Below are 17,022 nucleotides of genomic sequence, written 5' to 3'. Positions count from 1 at the left end.
GATTAATTGTTATTTTTTTAAGCACACATTACCTATAATTTATAATGACAAGCTAGAGGTCTTTGTTTCTCTGGTATGACAATTAGCGGAGGTTGGACTTGGAATCCGAGTTGACAAACGCTGCCACCACCTTATTACCTTGTGAGGGAATCCAGAGGTGCAGACAGAGTCTAGGGGGCAGGACAGACACTGGAGGACCCCCTCAGGAGAATGTAGTCCTGGGGGGCACAGAGAGAGGGTCCCGCTGAGGGGATCACAGGAGAAACCAGCAGGACACAGACGACAGTCCACTCTGTCTTCTGCACTGATCAGACCTGGAAAACAGGACTGCAACATACAGGGATGGATGAGTAATGACAGTAAACACAATGATTACTAGAATAGAATAGAATAGAATAGAATAGAATAGAATAGAATAGCTGTATTGTCCACTGCAGTGGAAATTTGCCTTTGGCTTCACAGGTTGGTTAAAAATGTGACACATTACAATAAATAAAATACAATACAACACACAAAAACAATATACATAGCCAACAATATCAAAACATAAGAGCAACTACCTGTCATACAGCAGTGACTACAATACAGTACAACAGCAAAATAATTGACATTATCTCATAATTCAATATTTTGTTAAGCAGCATTTTGTACCAGCAAGACCATATGAAGTCAAAACATGATGAAGAAGGTATTTTTCACAGCGGTCCATTACCTTGCAGTCTCTGATACTGCCTTTCCCTGTGTAGAGGTTGAATGTTCCTGTTGGACATCTATGAGGTGCCGATACATTGCCAGGACAACTATAAAATGGAAATATATTTGTTTAAATTTCTTATTACAGGTGAGTGAACACATTTCATCTTTTGAGTATCTACTCATTTCACTTGAGCAATTCTCACCTATCTTTCTAACTGTAGTAAAGCTATACAGGTCAATAATGTCAAATGATAGTTTTGGACTTACAAATGACCAGAGGGACACTCCAAACAAAGCTGGTGGGAGAAGTACGTTCCCTCTGGACACTGACCAAGGTCATCCTCTTCACTGAGGGGGAGGTCTGCACTCCCTTCAAATGATTCTTACATACATAAATAAATGTCAGGCAGAATGTAAAAATCTATCATGAATCAATATCTTTGACTGCAATATGTTGTCATGGAGGATTTAGTTTTTTGTTCCTTTTTAAATTACCAATTGTTTTCCTTCCATGATTCTTATGTAAATATAAAAATCTACGTAATTCGAACTAGGTAACTGCCCTTACCTGCTGTGAGGGCAGATTGGGTCAGCAGCAGACAAATCCATGAGGCTGAAAAACAGAACAGATGTATTACTTTCCACGAGCACATTATTACAGAATTTCTAACCAACTCCACATTGATCTAGTTGTTTGTATATTTTCATGTGTTTAGTCTGAGCCTGTGAGATTGTTTGGTGCGAGGGATGAAAGTGAGAGGCCCTCAGTCACTGAAAGTGAAACATGAGCATGAAATCTGATTCTCAGGTGACTGCTCCAGCTGATAATGGCATGCAATGGAGTTCTCCTGTAAGTGTACCTTGCACTTTCATAATGCATGAGCATGTGCTAAAGCTAACCTAGATATTCTCTCTGTTGATGGATCAGTTTAATTATTTATGTTACCTGTGTAATTCATTTTGAGGTTAGAAAGAGAAAAAAAATAATGGAATAGAGACCAAACACCAAATGGCTTTGCAGAATAAAACAAATTGAACCTGAGGCAAATGTTGAATGCTTTATCACACAAGACATTTTTTCCTTCAAAGATTGTGGATAGCGAAAGATAAATTATTCTACTGTGGTGGCAAATGAATGTAGGATGCTTCCTGTGTTTCTCTCCTCCAGCAGTGGGTGAGGTGCATGGGTGCATCTGCAGCTATGCACGTGCAAACTGCACTATCATCTATCTCCTTGTATCAAGCCAGGTGCAAATGCATTCTTTGCAGTACAAAGCATAAGTAGAATTCAATTATTTTGGAAAAATAAGTTGGTGTATCATTTTGTATTCAAGAAATGTTTTTTTCTTCACATTTCCAACAGACCTTTCCTTTGCAAGAAATCAGGTGCAATGTATGGAAAGTTAAGAACTCTTCTTTACCCAAGACTGCATCCTGTTGAACACCACTTCCTGTGCTCTCAACCAAGCCTGGATACATAATATGTTGGTATTTCAGTATCTATCAGTGCAGGTGCAAGAGGAACCAAAACACATTAGCAAAAGATATATGACTGCATGATTTAAAGAGCAGGAATCAGAAAAACTGTGAGCAACGATGATACTCTCAATCCACTTTACACTGCTCCTTCTTTGGGTGACCCAAGGTAAAGTATACATATTCTTGTCTATATGGACTTTAGCATCAGAGTCTTGACATGCACATGTATTATATTCTGTAAGGTAAGCATGAATTCCTCTCATTGCAGATTCGGTGACCTGTGTGGATACGGAGAGGCCCTTTGACATCTTAACTGTAGCATTAGGGGATTCTCTCACGTTAAACTGCACCTACAATTGCTCCACTGGATTTGTCCGTGGCTGTTGGAGCAAATCGTCAGACAACTCCGGCTGTCTCGGCAGCATCACCCAAAGCAGCTTTTGCACAGTGTCTTTTCATCTATCAAATGTGTCCATGGAAGATCTGAAGTACAACTACTCATGCTACACAGAAGATACAGATCACCCACAACTCATGCAAAAAACAGAGCGTATTGTGTCGCTATATTTTCAAGGTAGAGAGACATTATGACATGAAACCTACTGTTTGCTGTATCTGTTATCTTTGACAATTCCTGAAGATGGCAAAGTAAAAGGATGTTACACAGTCAGAAGTAGATCTCATGAGTTAATCTGTATGGGAACTGCTTTTCCAGATCAACCAAGTGGCCCGGACTGGACGGTTGCCCCTAAGATTGAAACTGCAACTGGTGAGTCTTGACACAAGTCCTATTTACAACAAAATTTATCTAAATGTCTGAGATATTGTGTTCTACATTTCTCAGTAACTCATCCTGCTCAACCAGAAGATCCAGGAGAAGGTGAGATGACACTTAAGAAAAGTTCAGAATGTGAAATTACTATTATGTAGACAATGTATGAATATGTACAGTATACAGTAGCAGATTGAAGTGAAGAGTTAACCTTTCAATCAATGTTAATGTTGTTATTGCTGTGGTAACAGGGGATATTACTGGAATCAAGGTGTTGGCAACAGTTACTGTAGCTGTGGCCATGGTGCTCGCAGCACTGGCCGTTTACCTATGTATGAACCGGAACAGACAGAACTGGAATGGTAAAGGTGATTACACAGTATATTATAACATGTAAACACACACTTATAAAGTCAATTCCAATTTCAGAATAAGAAAATAGAGACAATATAGTCTGTGTGTCATCATGTTAATCTTGCCATGTGCATTTCAGGGGAGTCTTTTGTTTCCATCTCAGGGTGAGTGAAAAAATTTGAACGCATCCTTTGCGAAAATCAGTATTCAATGACCTGCAAATATCTATGTGTTTATGTAAAATTCTTAATTGGATAATTTCTTCATCCATCACCCTTTCAGGTCACCAGTAACCTCTCACGCTGTCTACTCACCAGCTAAGGGTAAACATTTTACAGTGCCAAAATGATTTTGAAAGCAATGCAATGAATTTAGACTCCAAATATGTCATGTCATGCCATTCACACGCTTGATATTCCCCACGGTCATTAGGTGAAAGAGTGACAGTGAGGATTCCCACACCAGGTAAGATAGTCTTCACTGGATAAACAGTGTCACCACACGTATTTTCGGAGTGAGTATCACTGACTGACTCTACAAAGCCTGATGATCACATCCTGTACTCCTGTGACCCAGATAACCAGAGTGACACTGAGGTTCCATACGCTGACATCATGATCACTGTCCGAGGTGCCAGCACGCCAGAGCTCACTCAGATCTGCTACTTGACTCCCGGAGATCAAAGAGAGGTGAGGGACGAGGCTGCAAATTCACCACGGCTCATTTATCCGTTTATCACTTTCATCTTATTGAGTCCCAAGATGAAAGGGCAGCCTATTCTGCTCTGTTCCATGAGAAAGTCCAAGCAGCGAGGCATGCTTTAGATCCGGCACTCCACACACAAAGTTTGTTACAGTTCAGTTATCAGTTGGTTGCAGCCTCAAGGACTAAGCAATTACATGGCTACACTCTACCTTCTGTATGACCCTTTCTCTGTTCCCCCTCCAGCGGTGGAGAGATGAATCAAGCCTCAGCCCTGCTCCAAGGTCTCACCTGCAGGCCTCACGTTCAGCTGACCGGCTGCATGTCCACCAGCCTAGAGAGGTCACCCGCAAGATGAGCACCAACTCAGAGTATGCAGTCATCACATATGCCTAACTGAAGATGATACTGGAAGGGGAGAGAGAGAAGATTATCACAGTATAGGTGTTAGCGTTTTGCTATTACATACTTTGTGTCCTTAAAAACACTGTGTTGTGTAATGTTTGAAGTTCTTATAATGTCTTGAACCTTTTTTTCTTCTTCTTGACTTTGCCAATAAATAACTATTTCCAGGTGTGCGTTTTTCCTTCCGCCTTTTTGCGCATGAGCCTTGTCAGTGTCCGTAGTTAGACCCGTTGCATAGAAACAAGTGTATCAACAAAACTCTCATGTTGCTGATGAGAGACTGCTTTTGTAAAAACAAATAAAAAGTAAAGGTACGTACGTACGAACTGCAAGTTGTTTCGTGTGGTAGACTGTAGCTCAGTTTGGAATTAACGTTATGCCATTTTAAACATTATAAATATTTGAATATAACCCGTCGCATTACAACTACATTGTGCTTTTATAATTGAAGTGTTCGCTAAGTTCGTTAAGTGTTTTTAGAAAGTCTCCAATGTTAGCTAGCGAGCAAACACTTATAACGCACTTCCAAGACACTGCACATTAATTAAGAATAAAGTAAATTAAAAAAATCAAGACTTATCTTTGCCAGATCACTATCACCGCAGCAATTACCGCCGCTTCCCCCAGTCTAACCAGGACAAGATGTCAGTGCCTTTCTCCAACACTCACCTGCGGGTCCCGTGTGGATTTGGCTCCATCCTGGAGGGGCTGGCCAGAGAAGTCCTGCGAGACCAGCCTGAAAACATCCCTAACTATGCTGTACTGTACTTTAATGTCCTTCTCAAACAAAGAGAAGGTAATTTAAACTTGTGTGGTGCACTAGTACTTGAGTCACTGCATTAAGGATTTAGGCTACTGTCTAGTTTTTGTTTTTGTTTTGCTTGTAGAGAGTGGCATGGACCCTGCCGAGTGGGCTGCCAGACTGGAAGACAGATTCTACAACAACCATGCATTTAAGGCTAGTTTTACATTTAAACTACAACATAGGCTAATCCCTCATTAATTTATTGGTTTTATGTCATCTTTCAGACTGATTATACTCTATATGTGGGTCCTAATCAACCTATATAGCCTATTCTATTTTTAATTCTTTTTTCAAACAGGCCAGTCCAGCAAAAGAAGCTGCAACAGAGGTGACCAGTTCTGAGTGAGTCTCACCTTATGCACCATCAGCAGCAGAGGAGAGGGAGAGGATGAAGTTGAGGGAAAGGGCAGAGGAATGTGAAAAAGAAAGAAGAGATGAAAATAAAATGCGTCAAATTTTCTGTTTCGTTTTCATGATTATTACATATAGGTTTATACTTAGAGTAATTTTACATTAGGTATTCTGTAGACATTTGTTTTTGGTATCTCTCCTGATATGGAAAATGGAGCAGAAAATTGTTTAAATGTCAGCGATGAGATAAACAAACATACAATCTTGCCATTAATCATGCAGGAAATTAAAGCACTGACAGGTTGTTAGTGTGATAATGAGGGTGAGAAGCAAAGGACAGCACTGGAGGATAAGAGGCCTTTAACTGGAGCAAGGACGTCACGAGTCTAGGATGAACCCAGGGAGACATTTAACGACATTGTTCCATGTGAAGTAGTTTAAAGAAGCATCAAAGTTTATCACATACAGTTTTGAAATGTTTGAGTGCTTTCTTCTTCTCATATTGAACATTTCTCACCTTCAGTCTTGTATTTTAACTCATGTAACCTTTTAGAGAAAAGTCATCTGAATCCCAGACTGAAGATGAATCCAATCATCCAGTAGAGGCCTCATCTCCCTCCACCGCAAACCCTAATGTCTCTGAAGGGGTTCAAGTAACTGAAAATGAAGGAGAAGAAGAAAAGGACAACATCACAGACAACGATGTTACTTCAATGGAGATGGAGCTCTCACAAGACGAATCAGACGACAGGCTCCCCGTTACAGATGTAAGGTCAGATGAACAGAGCGGGACAGAAGAGGAAAAAGACCAAACAATAACCGCATCTGATCAAGTCGACAGGGAAGCTAATGAAAATGAGAGCAGATCTGCTCTAGACAAAGATGTATGTCAGTCTGAATTAGAGCCCACTGACTTATCATCATTCAGTGGGAGTACAAATGTAGATGTGTGTACCGAAGAGTTGGGAACGGCAGAAGATAAACGAGGTCAAACGTTTCAGCAACAAGAGACAAAAGCTGGAGATGAGGAGATTAGAGATTCAGCTGGAGAAGAACAAAGTGCTGAACTTGAAGAACCAGTGGCAGAGCTTCCATATTCTGGGCTAGCAGATGTGAATGTGTGTGCTGAGGAACTTGAAAGGACAGAGGAAGCGGTAGAAGGGGCCACGGATGATGATGAACCCTGTGATTCACATACCGCTGAACGGGAAAGCTCAATACCCCAGATGGAAGAAACAATTGAACAGTCATCACTGTCTCAGACTGAACCCCCTGAAGGTAATCTGCAAGAAATGGAAGATCAGGCAGAGGAAACCGTGGAGGAGGAAGGAACAGAATCCAGGCCTTGTTCTGGGGAAACACATGACATTTTATCCGCTGAGGAGAAGGCCCTTGAACAAACGCCTCAGACGGAGGATGGGTTAGACAGTGATGATGCACCGAAGGAGGATTCTCTGGTTGAGATTAGCTTTGAAGATGTGCCAGAGGTTGAAGGGGGAACTGAGATTGGGGAGAAAGAGCTAGTGGAGGAGAGCTCAGTGGAAGTGTCACAGACTGAGGTATCAGAGATGCCACAACATGAAGAGTCTGAGGAGTCTACTGAGGTCGAGACAGACCATAATATACATGGTACACAAGACCACGATGAACCTGAAATGGAGGGAGTAGAGAAGGAAGTTAATTCTGAAGGGGAGGAGGAAACAAAAAGTCAGCAGGAGGGTTCTGATATACTGAAGCAGAAGGTGGGCACAATTGATTCTGATTCAAATGATAGTGATGATGATGAGAAGGGAGAAGGTGTTAAAAACATCAGCTCATCACATCAACCCACCACTGAGACAGAGGAAGAGAACCCAGAGGATGAAACTGATCATGATAACGAAGAGCAAGATAATGAGGAAATAAGAGAAGTCCAGTCTCACCAGAATGAGGATTTTGAAATGGAGAAAACAAACTCTGAGACAAATGACCCTGACACCAAAGACGACGAGAAGACAGAAATGGGCAGAGAAGACACAGAAGACATACAAAGACAAGGTTCTAGTGAGACGGAGGATACATTATCTCATCAAATTGATGATGGTAGCGTGGAAATGAATTTACCACAAGCAAACCAGTCAAATGTATCTCCGCCAGGAGCGGAAGCAGAGAGTGAAACTGTAGAGGCAAGTGCAGAGATTGTTCCAGAGGAGAGTGAAGAGAGGGAGAGAACACTTGTAGAGCCGCAGCCAGAGGATACAGTGGAAGAAATAGAGGTCACATCGAACCAGCCGGGCTCCGAAGCAGAGGAGCTTGCGGAAGAAGGGAAGATTGATTCTGAGCGGCGAGAACAGAGTGATGCAGCGTGTGAAGAGGGCAGAGCCGGCCCCACTCAGAGCGCAGAGTGGACGGATGACGCCAGCCAGGAAGAGCACAGGCCACTTGGGTCTGAGAAGGACACCACAGAGCCTGAAGGCAAGAGTGATGACAAGGTAACTGTTCAATTATTCTTCTCAATACAGAATATGGAAGATCACTGACCCCTTTTAGAGCATATTCTACAACACCTGTTTACATGCCCAGGAATTATAGAAACAAAATGTTGGTCCTAATGCCAGCTACCACAGTAAATAACAAACAAACTCATGTAGATTTTAACACAGTGTTAAGTTGTAACTTAAGCAACTATGGTAATCATGGAGCCCTTCAGCCCTTCAGTTATACTCCTTATGGCCATAACCTGAAAGATTTGAACATAGAGGCTGCAACTTGCCACAACTCTGTAAGAAAAAGCCAGTACATTAATCAACAGGCTGAGGATAAATGTTCGTCCAGTTTCAGACAGAGGTGTCTTTTGCTTGGCTGCAGTCTGCTGTGCTCCCATTCCTTTCTCAGGTAGCCTATATAAATAAACCTTTCAAGGACGAGTCTGATCAACAGTGCCCCTCTCTTTTTTTTCTCCACTGGACTCTCCAGAGGCAGGTGATTGAAAATGTCCCCAAAATAGTTCATTTGCTAGATGATGACGTGAAGGCCTATGCTCTGGTAAACTCTGAATGTCACCTAGAAGATGATCACCAAAACGGTCTTGACCAAGAAGTACAGAAGCAGTTGTTTCAATGTCAAAGTTCAACGTGATCCGTGTGTTTCTGTATGAGTGTGTACAGTATATGTGCTTGTGTGTATTTGTGCGTCTCCAAGATGCTGTTTGAGGCCTTTACTCTGCTGTATGGTCATAAACTACCACTGTAATACTGTTTTGTTGGTGCCAATTCCTGTGTCCTCTTGGGAGCCACCACAGCCTCCACAGATTGAAACTCGGTCCAGTAATCTGTCATCGTAAAAGACTGATTGAACAATTTGTCTTGTGAATTAGGCCTTTAACATTTTTACTGCTGTCACAGTTAGCCCATCTGATTTGTCTGGACCAACATGGCTCACACGGAGGGAGGGAATGTAGGAAGGGGTAATAAGAATGTTACCATGGTAACCCCTCACCATCCTGCTCTCTCTTGGTGTCGTCATGGAATTAATAGGCGATGCTGATGCTGATAGTTGCTAGGCACCATCTGCATCCGTGATCTATCTTTAATAGTAGTTTTTAACTGACTGACAGATAAAACTACAGTACTTTTTGTGTTTTTACATTCAGTCCTCATTTTATATTCGGTTGCTTACTGGCAGAATTTCTTTCAACTGAAACAGAACTGCCACCCAACTACACAGTATGTAGGCCATCTATTCCAACAGTGACCTAGCTGCAGGATCTCAGGTGCCTTGTCCAGTGATTTTGTACACGTTTGTGTCTGTAACTCACCGCTCATAAGAATCCACAAAGGTCTCCTTATGTTGAAAAGATTTGATCTCGATCTGAGGTGGATAAATACTGGGAGATACATGAATGATTAGGCTAATACTTGCAGACTAACAACATTCTGATTGATTACAGTAAGTTTGATTGCACAGTGGTTACCATCCTACAAATTAGGAAAAAAATGTCTTGATTGATGTAGCAAGTCAGTTCAGTGAAACTAGGCATGACCCAAGCCATTTTTTAGGCGACAGTTGAACTCATTGTTTAAATGGTCTGTAAACCAGGCGGGGAGCATTAATGTCATAGATATAACTCAGATAAATGAATATGTTTTCTGTTTCTCTCCCTCTCCGTCTTGTCTCTGAGGCTGGGAGAGGAGTGTGGGCGGCCATACCAGCTGGGATCAGAGGGATGGAGAGGGCTGTTAGCTCACTCTGCCTCTAATCAATTTATAACACCTCCTGGTGTAAAACACTCCAAGATGCTTACACTGTTTTCATTCGAGAGTGGTAGCAGAATTTGAAAGTCAGCAATTATTGTTTTGTTTTGTTTTTTGGCCATTTGGCGTTGACATAGTATCTCTATATTGGTCATCTGTCTGTTGAGTTTACTACTGCGATACTGTAACTTGTGTATTTTCACATTGCTCACTGAACGCAATAGTCATTTTTTGTGTTACTAATTAATATCCAAACTCATAAAATAGTTCCATCAGCTTAATTTGTGTCAAAACTGTCAAACTGTAAGTCATATAAATTGTCTAAGCACTATTTCAATAACTTTTTTTTTTAACCTTTACATGAGACGAGGTCTGTGAGGTCGGCAACAGTAATGTGAACACAGTAGGTTAGCAACCTTAATGAGACTGAAAAGATGGAGCACATGGTGTCATGTTTGTAGGAGGTCTCTCTTTCCCTCCCTCCCTCTCTCTCTCCCTCTTTCTGACTGTATGTCTCTCTCTCTCACTCTGTGCGTGAGCGGGTGCTAGTGAGCATACAGTGATTGTTAGTAGGAGCCAGCGAGGCATCTGTATTGTACTGGAGACTCATGTAAGAGAGCTTTCTTGGTCAACATAGAAATCGAGGCACAAGGCGTACTAGGTCAGCTCATCTGAAGACTGAAGTTGTCTCTGATAGTAAGCCATGGACTGTCACAATGTAAGTAAAAGCTTGAGATTAACTTTCTTAATAGATTACATTTTTCCATTTTTAACCAGTGATCATTTTGCTAGGTATACTGCCCATACAGTTAGTTGGTTAATACAGTTGGTTTGTTAATAATGGTATGTGCTGACAGTTTGGTTGCCATCAAACTGCCAAACTGCCATGTTTATGTTCCTTTTTTTGTACAGTTAGAAAACTAATGTAAAACATACTATGTCAACAGTTTGTGTATTTATGACTCACAAATAGTTTATTTCTAAAAGAGAAGGGAATTCAAATTGTCTTATTTAAAACAGCTGTCAGGCTAATTTTGTAGTAAGTGGATAATATTGCACACAATTTACATCAGACTATTTAAAATCAATGTGTGTCAGATCAATCCTATGGACCCTGAAGCAATAAGCAGAAAAAGAGAAGTGTGAAGGTGTATAGCCAACACAATCCAGTGCAATAGCCGTGCTCTGTGCTGCTGTAAGAGAAGTGCTTTCTGGCAGCTCGCAGAGCAGTCAGACAGAGAGGCTAATGAATGCTGGCTGAACAGGTGGGTGGTCACACTCCTACACTGGAGGGGTTTCACTGGAGACAAGATGCACTGCTTCACCAAGGTAGTGGGATGGCAGTGGGCTCATTCTGTGGGCTGCCTTTGTGTGAAACGTCAATCTGTTTCTATAAGCAACGCACGGGGTGTAGCTGATATGTGTTCACCACAGAATTTGAATTGGTGTTTACATAACTCCTTGACAGCCTTGGCACTATTCCACTGACACTTTATGACAAGCAAAAAATTCTCTTCCACCCACCCCATACCTCCTTGGGGATAGTGTATACTGTGCTTTCTATGGCTGAATCAGCTATTGGTGTTGACCGCAGCAACATTTTTGCTGGGTCATCTCTTACTGGCCAAGTTGCAGGGCAAGAAGTTGTTTTTTCCCTTGAAAGACGATTTTAAACCAAACCCTTCTTTTAGCCCTACACACATCTTCATTGAAACTTCATTCTCTACTAAAACAGACTGATGTACAAACAGTTTAGTACAGACTTTTTGCACAGTGGACAATTTTAATGTACTACAAGAGATAGATGTTTTCATCTACAATGTATGAGACTTTTACTGAAAACTTGAGCTCAGCAGTAGCAAGGGAGAGAATACAGGGAGGCAATGTGGGTTACTAACCTCCTTAGAGCCCCACTGAAAACTTGGAATAAGGTAGAGCAGCTTGGCAACAGGCACATTTCCCTCTCTGCCAATAATATAGCAGTGGACATACATGCCATATAATGTTAGCTGTGCAATCTGTTAAAAGACGGAGATTGCTCATTCTCCTGGTCGTGTTCCAAGAGGAAAACTTCCCAATAATATCCTACTGTGTTGAGCCTCTACTTTGTGGTGCTCTCAGCAGGAGGAGTGTAGCCGGCCCCAGGAGGAGGAGGATATCATGGACATCCCCCTGGACGACCCCGAGGCCAACAAGGCTGCCGCGAAGATCCAGGCTGGCTTCCGTGGCCACATGACCCGCAAGAAGATGAAGCCGGAGGACAAAGCGGAAGGGGAGGAGGTGAGCAGCACTGGGGAGGCGCTCAACGGCAGCCAGGGGGACACAGGTCAGTGGTGTAGAACCAAGGGATAAGACTAGGTCACATAATGCCACTAAAGACGGCATTATGGCTAGTGATCATAAGGTTGGTAATAGAGCCAATAAGTAGGTGACATAAGGTAAGTGATGGGGAGGTGACATCAGTTCCATTATGTAGTCTTTGACCATAACTAGGGTGATGTAACCAAGGGGTATAGCTAAGTGACATAAGGTCATCTCTCATTTCTCTTTCATTTCAACAGTGTATTGTGAGACTTAGAGTTACAGCAATTCATATACTGTATCCAGGCAACATTATGTCAGGCATAATGCAAGTGACATAGGAAATGGCATAGCATAAGGTGGCATAGTTTGATGTTTAAAGTATACTGTGTGTTGTGTGTGTTAGTTGAATAATAGTACTCTTTTATTCCATTTTAAGTCACATGATTGATAATATGTGATGATCACAACCTTTGTCAGAGAGTAACACTGTAGCATAATGCAGGAGCACAAGTTGATTTCCCATTTAACATAGCAGAGAAAGAACAATTAAAAAGCCATACATAATTAAATACACCTATTAGAGCCCCCTCATGAGTTCTCCCAAGTGTGATTAATGCCATACATACTGACTGACTCATTTAATTACCCCATAGGGTCCCCAGCAACGCATGATTGAAACTTTCAATTAACTCTTCAGTTAAAGTGGTTATTAATGAATCAGCTGGTAGATGTGCTGTTAAATCAGTAGTGAGAAAAGGAGAAGTTTACATCAGAGTTCAGAGATGTCAACACCTGGAATATGTCAGCGCTTTATGTACATTAACACAACTTAAGATATGTTCTCCTATTTTCCTTTTATACAACTATGGAGAAATCACAAGGAAAATAAAGAGTGTATTTATCAGTGGCAAAAAAAAAAATTCATTATAAAATACATTTATTTTCCAAGTTGATTTCTGTTAATCACTATTGGACAGTTTTGCTTTGGATGCCAATGCCTTGAGAAGGCTTTGATGAGAAAGTCTACAATCAGAGTTCAATTACTGAATTAGATTTGTTATCATACTAAAAGAAAACACACTATCCTCTCTTAAATAGGCCTCACGTTTCCATCAGACATCCACTTAATCAGATGTTTGATCTGAACCTTGTGAGCCAGGCAGGTTATTTCGAGAAGAGAAGTCAGAGAGGGCGTTAGAGTCCCAGGCCTCAAAGTTTCACCTTTTCCTGTAAGACAAAGCATTATTTTCTTTGGAGGATGTGGACGACAGCCGGGATCTACTTCGCTGATTCTCCCTAACCCAGTTGCTGGTTGCCTTGCATCGTTATGTAGGAGATGTATTTATAACTCCAGGTGCATTAGGTATATGCCTCGGAGGGCCAAGCAGAATTAATGGGCCTGTCGGACCGGGACAGAGCATCCCAGGCTCCTCCCACTGGGGGAGACCCCCTTTTCACAACAGACCATAGAAGTGGCTTTTTAAACTCATCAATTATATCAGACATCACCTATCACAAAGAATTAAATACTCAGCATCATGAAACACCTATCTGCTTAGAAACTGAATTCTATTTATGTAGCAACTCAGTATCACCGTTGAGATTTTGGTGCGTCATCCTTTGGAGTGTCATGTAGCCATTTTTTTTCAGTGTTTCACAATATAAACCCCCCCCCCCCACTCATTGAGTTTACTTATCTTTTTTGATAATGTATTGGAGCATTTGGCCTTTTCAGGACAGGAGTGTGTACAGTGAATGTTCTTTCCAGGATCCGCAGTGCTTAAGTATGCCTTGCCTTGCTTCTGTTTTTAGAGACAGGAGGATCGGGGGCAGTAGAGAGAGACGACACATCTGTGCCAGAGCAGTGATGCCCCTGCCCTGACCTGGATGGAGAGACCGAGGGAGAGCAAGGTAGCGAGAGATGGCTGGCATAGGCTGGCTGTGCTGGCTTTCAGGCACGCCTTTTTACCCCAGGAGTAACTTTCTTTGTAACACAAATTAGCGGTAGAAAATTAACTAACAGACAAGACAGATTTGAGGGTGTGTTATGTGAATTTTGTGAACTCTTAACACTCCTTCTCTGCTTCCCCAGCAGTCTCATCAGTATGGATGTCTTTGACCCAGAATTTGCAACTCACTGCATGTACTTGTGAAACTTCTGGTAGTGTGCTAGTTTTAGACGATGATCTGTGAATGTGAAAATGAATGTCCTCTAAACGCTAAACAGGGCTTATTTTGGATGGATCAGTTCATACCATCTGTGTACAAATCCTGTATGCATCATGTTTAGACTTTGTATAACTAATGGCTTGAATGATTTGTTTTTTTGCATTGTTTTAAGTGCTTGTGTCTTTACGATTATTTACCTATTTTGCTTGCCCACAAAAAAGATTAAAACATCAAAAACATCAAAACACAGGTAGCTATGTATGTTTTATCGTATCTATTCTTATTTATGTTATTTGATTTAGATTGTAATTGCCTTGATTATCTTTTTGATCACATATGATAAATGAGTTCTCTTTTCACACTCTCAAGCATTTTCTATAAATCTGATCTTCCAGAACAGTAAGCATGCAGTAATTACACTTTTTTTCCAAACGCTTTTGGTACAGCTTTATCTTATGAGAAATAGATTTATTAGCTTATGCTCTGTTTTTGTGTTGATGGGTTTGACTTGTTTGACATATTTTAAATCAGGTATATTAAATTTCATTGTCAGTGTCTAGAGAATTTACAGAGCTTTCATGCTTGAAAACCAACTGAATGGAACCTTGCTGAACCTTGCTGTAGAATCATGGCGCTACATTAATAAATCCATCTAAAACATACAGATAAATGTCTGTTTTAAACTTCATGAATTCAACTTCAGTATCATTTCCATCATTGCTTGGTTTCCACAACTATCAAACAGTAGCTTTGACCTCACCTGTAACCCACTTCTCTACCTTGGAGTTGTGTGGTAAACAAATAGAGGTTCTGGTCCTTTTTCAGTGGTGCTGTTGGTGATTGCTGGGACTGCAAATAGCACTCAGGAGTTCACCACTAATGAACACCATACACACTCAATGATTAAATCTCTGTCCTGCTACATAGATCACCAACCAGTCGTTATATATTAGTCAGGATTTTTCACAATGCAGTAACTCATTTATATAATCAATCAATGAAATAAGCCTTTTGAGGTGCAGTATGTATGTAAATGTGACGGCTTAATTTAACACATCAGAGGCAGAGACTGTTAATGACAGCAACATGACAAATATAGGACCTTCAGCCAAAGCTGCTCATTTTTACTCCATCACTGCAACATAAGCACAACCGCTAATTGGAGAGAGCGGGTCTCCATGAAGCTGAAACAAAGCTGTTTTGTTTCCCATGTGGTTGGCTGCCTAACAACATGGGGAGGCTCGTGTATAACTCATACAACACATAATCGTGCATTTCTAATATTTTTTTACAACTTCTTGTTACACCTGACAAGTCAATCAAATTTTTACTTCTGATGATAGTCATCAGAGAGGCCAGTGGCCATACAATTAATCAGATTGTATGTGTTTGCAGAGCCTGTATGCATGAATGCTAGGTCTCAGCTACAGAATGTTTTTCTTTTTGTGCTATCAACATCTGCATTATTTTTAACAATCACACCAGTGAGTGATGTGTGTACGATACTGCAATCCATGTCTTTAAGTGTATAAAGATTCTCTTTAAATTCAAAAAAGAACAACACAATATGTGCTTCGTTTGCTAAAGCCATCTTGTTTGGTTTATGAGAAATAAGCTAGAGCATCTTCAGTCTCCCGGTTCTCCCACTCAGCCCGCCCACACACATCTGAGCCGTAGAACAGCACACTGCACAAACTCAAACTGCAGACATGCATTCACACACAGCAAAAACATGACCCATACTTTCATACGCAGATCCCACTCATATAGTCACTCATTCCCACTCGCGTGCATGCACACACACACACACATTCACACACACAAGTTCCTGGTTGTGTCACCAGCTGGTGGGGATAGGACATTTGAAGCAACATGAGTCTTGCTCTCCATGGTATTGCGAAGCCTAAGTGCAACATAGTTCTTTCTCAGCCTGAGTCTCTTCCTCCACCATGGTCCCATAAAAATCCTCTGTGGATCTCATGCGGACCTATTCTCTCTCCTCCTCTCCCACTCAGTCCCTGAGGTGCCACGCTCTCCTGTCTCTTTAATGACTGTGGGTGAACAATCAATATTCTGCACACCTCCAAACATAGCACAACACCCACTTGATGCTCTAAATTGAATTCTGAGAGTGTAGAAAAGACAGGTGTTCAAAAAAAGGAGCCTGAAAATCGTGTTAGCCGGGGTCTTATTAGATTCTCATGTGAATCTCATGTGAGCAGCGAGTTAGTGTTTGTACAGCAGATAGTAGCCTTAAACTTACAATAGTGAGGCAAAGTGAAATAGCTCTGTCTCCTCATTTTATTACTTGCCAAGTTGAATGTGGACTATTTTAGGAGGTAGTGATCATCCGAGTGATCTGCCTGGTTGGTTCGCTCCCTTTCTCAGACAGCTTGTCAGTGGGAAAAGATCTCTGTACTCTCCTGGGGGGTAATTAGAGATAGATATGAGCCAGCATGAACAGCAGGGGGCGCAATTATCTGCTCTCTAGTGAACATGTCTATTGGCCTCGCCATCTCAGGACTCTAGATAGATGCAGTTATTTTATCCTAACTAGGTTATCAGTTATGAGAGGGAAAACATGATTAATGCTGATTACTGTAGCTGCATAAACAATGCCTGATAAATCACCATTAGTTAGCCAGTACAAAATGACACAAGAATCCCATTCAGAAGGTGATACACTATCAGTATCATTTTGTAATAATCACACAACATCTTGATGGAGTCCATCTATATAAACTTCCACTGAG

The 17,022-nt window shown here is 41.3% G+C and overlaps 2 protein-coding genes across 3 annotated transcripts; both read left to right on the top strand.

Moving 5' to 3' along the window:
• Positions 1-2,190: 2,190 nt before the first annotated feature.
• LOC139912797 (uncharacterized) lies at positions 2,191-4,745 on the top strand. Its single transcript, XM_071900708.2, has 10 exons — positions 2,191-2,341; positions 2,444-2,749; positions 2,891-2,944; positions 3,020-3,055; positions 3,199-3,315; positions 3,441-3,465; positions 3,584-3,624; positions 3,734-3,766; positions 3,878-3,990; positions 4,250-4,745. The coding sequence occupies exons 1-10, from the start codon at positions 2,293-2,295 to the stop codon at positions 4,397-4,399; spliced, it is 924 nt and encodes a 307-aa protein (XP_071756809.1). The 5' UTR covers positions 2,191-2,292; the 3' UTR covers positions 4,400-4,745.
• Positions 4,746-10,374: 5,629 nt separating this feature from the next.
• On the top strand, positions 10,375-14,922 carry nrgnb (neurogranin (protein kinase C substrate, RC3) b). 2 transcript variants are annotated; one of them, XM_071900691.2, is made up of 3 exons: positions 10,375-10,514; positions 11,918-12,122; positions 13,913-14,922. In XM_071900691.2, exons 1-3 carry the CDS (start codon positions 10,500-10,502, stop codon positions 13,966-13,968), a joined length of 276 nt encoding a protein of 91 aa, XP_071756792.1. In that variant the 5' UTR covers positions 10,375-10,499; the 3' UTR covers positions 13,969-14,922. The 2 variants fall into 2 exon arrangements, with proteins under 2 accessions (XP_071756792.1, XP_071756793.1); XM_071900692.2 differs by having other exon boundaries at positions 10,384-10,514; positions 11,921-12,122.
• The last annotated feature ends 2,100 nt before the right edge of the window (positions 14,923-17,022 follow it).

This window comes from Centroberyx gerrardi, chromosome 6 (genome assembly GCF_048128805.1).
Source record: "Centroberyx gerrardi isolate f3 chromosome 6, fCenGer3.hap1.cur.20231027, whole genome shotgun sequence".
In the NCBI taxonomy this organism is placed as follows: Eukaryota; Metazoa; Chordata; class Actinopteri; order Beryciformes; family Berycidae; genus Centroberyx; species Centroberyx gerrardi.
The sequence above is the reverse complement of the archived record's forward strand: the minus strand, read 5'-3'. Positions and strand labels throughout refer to the sequence as shown.

Coding starts and splice junctions, on each gene's coding strand:
- LOC139912797 (XM_071900708.2), top strand. CDS start 2,293: ATGATACTCTCAATCCACTTTACACTGCTCCTTCTTTGGGTGACCCAA. Junction 3,056..3,198: donor ACCAGAAGATCCAGGAGAAG/GTGAGATGACAC, acceptor CTGTGGTAACAG/GGGATATTACTGGAATCAAG. Junction 3,316..3,440: donor ACAGAACTGGAATGGTAAAG/GTGATTACACAG, acceptor TGTGCATTTCAG/GGGAGTCTTTTGTTTCCATC.
- nrgnb (XM_071900691.2), top strand. Junction 12,123..13,912: donor CGGCAGCCAGGGGGACACAG/GTCAGTGGTGTA, acceptor TTCTGTTTTTAG/AGACAGGAGGATCGGGGGCA.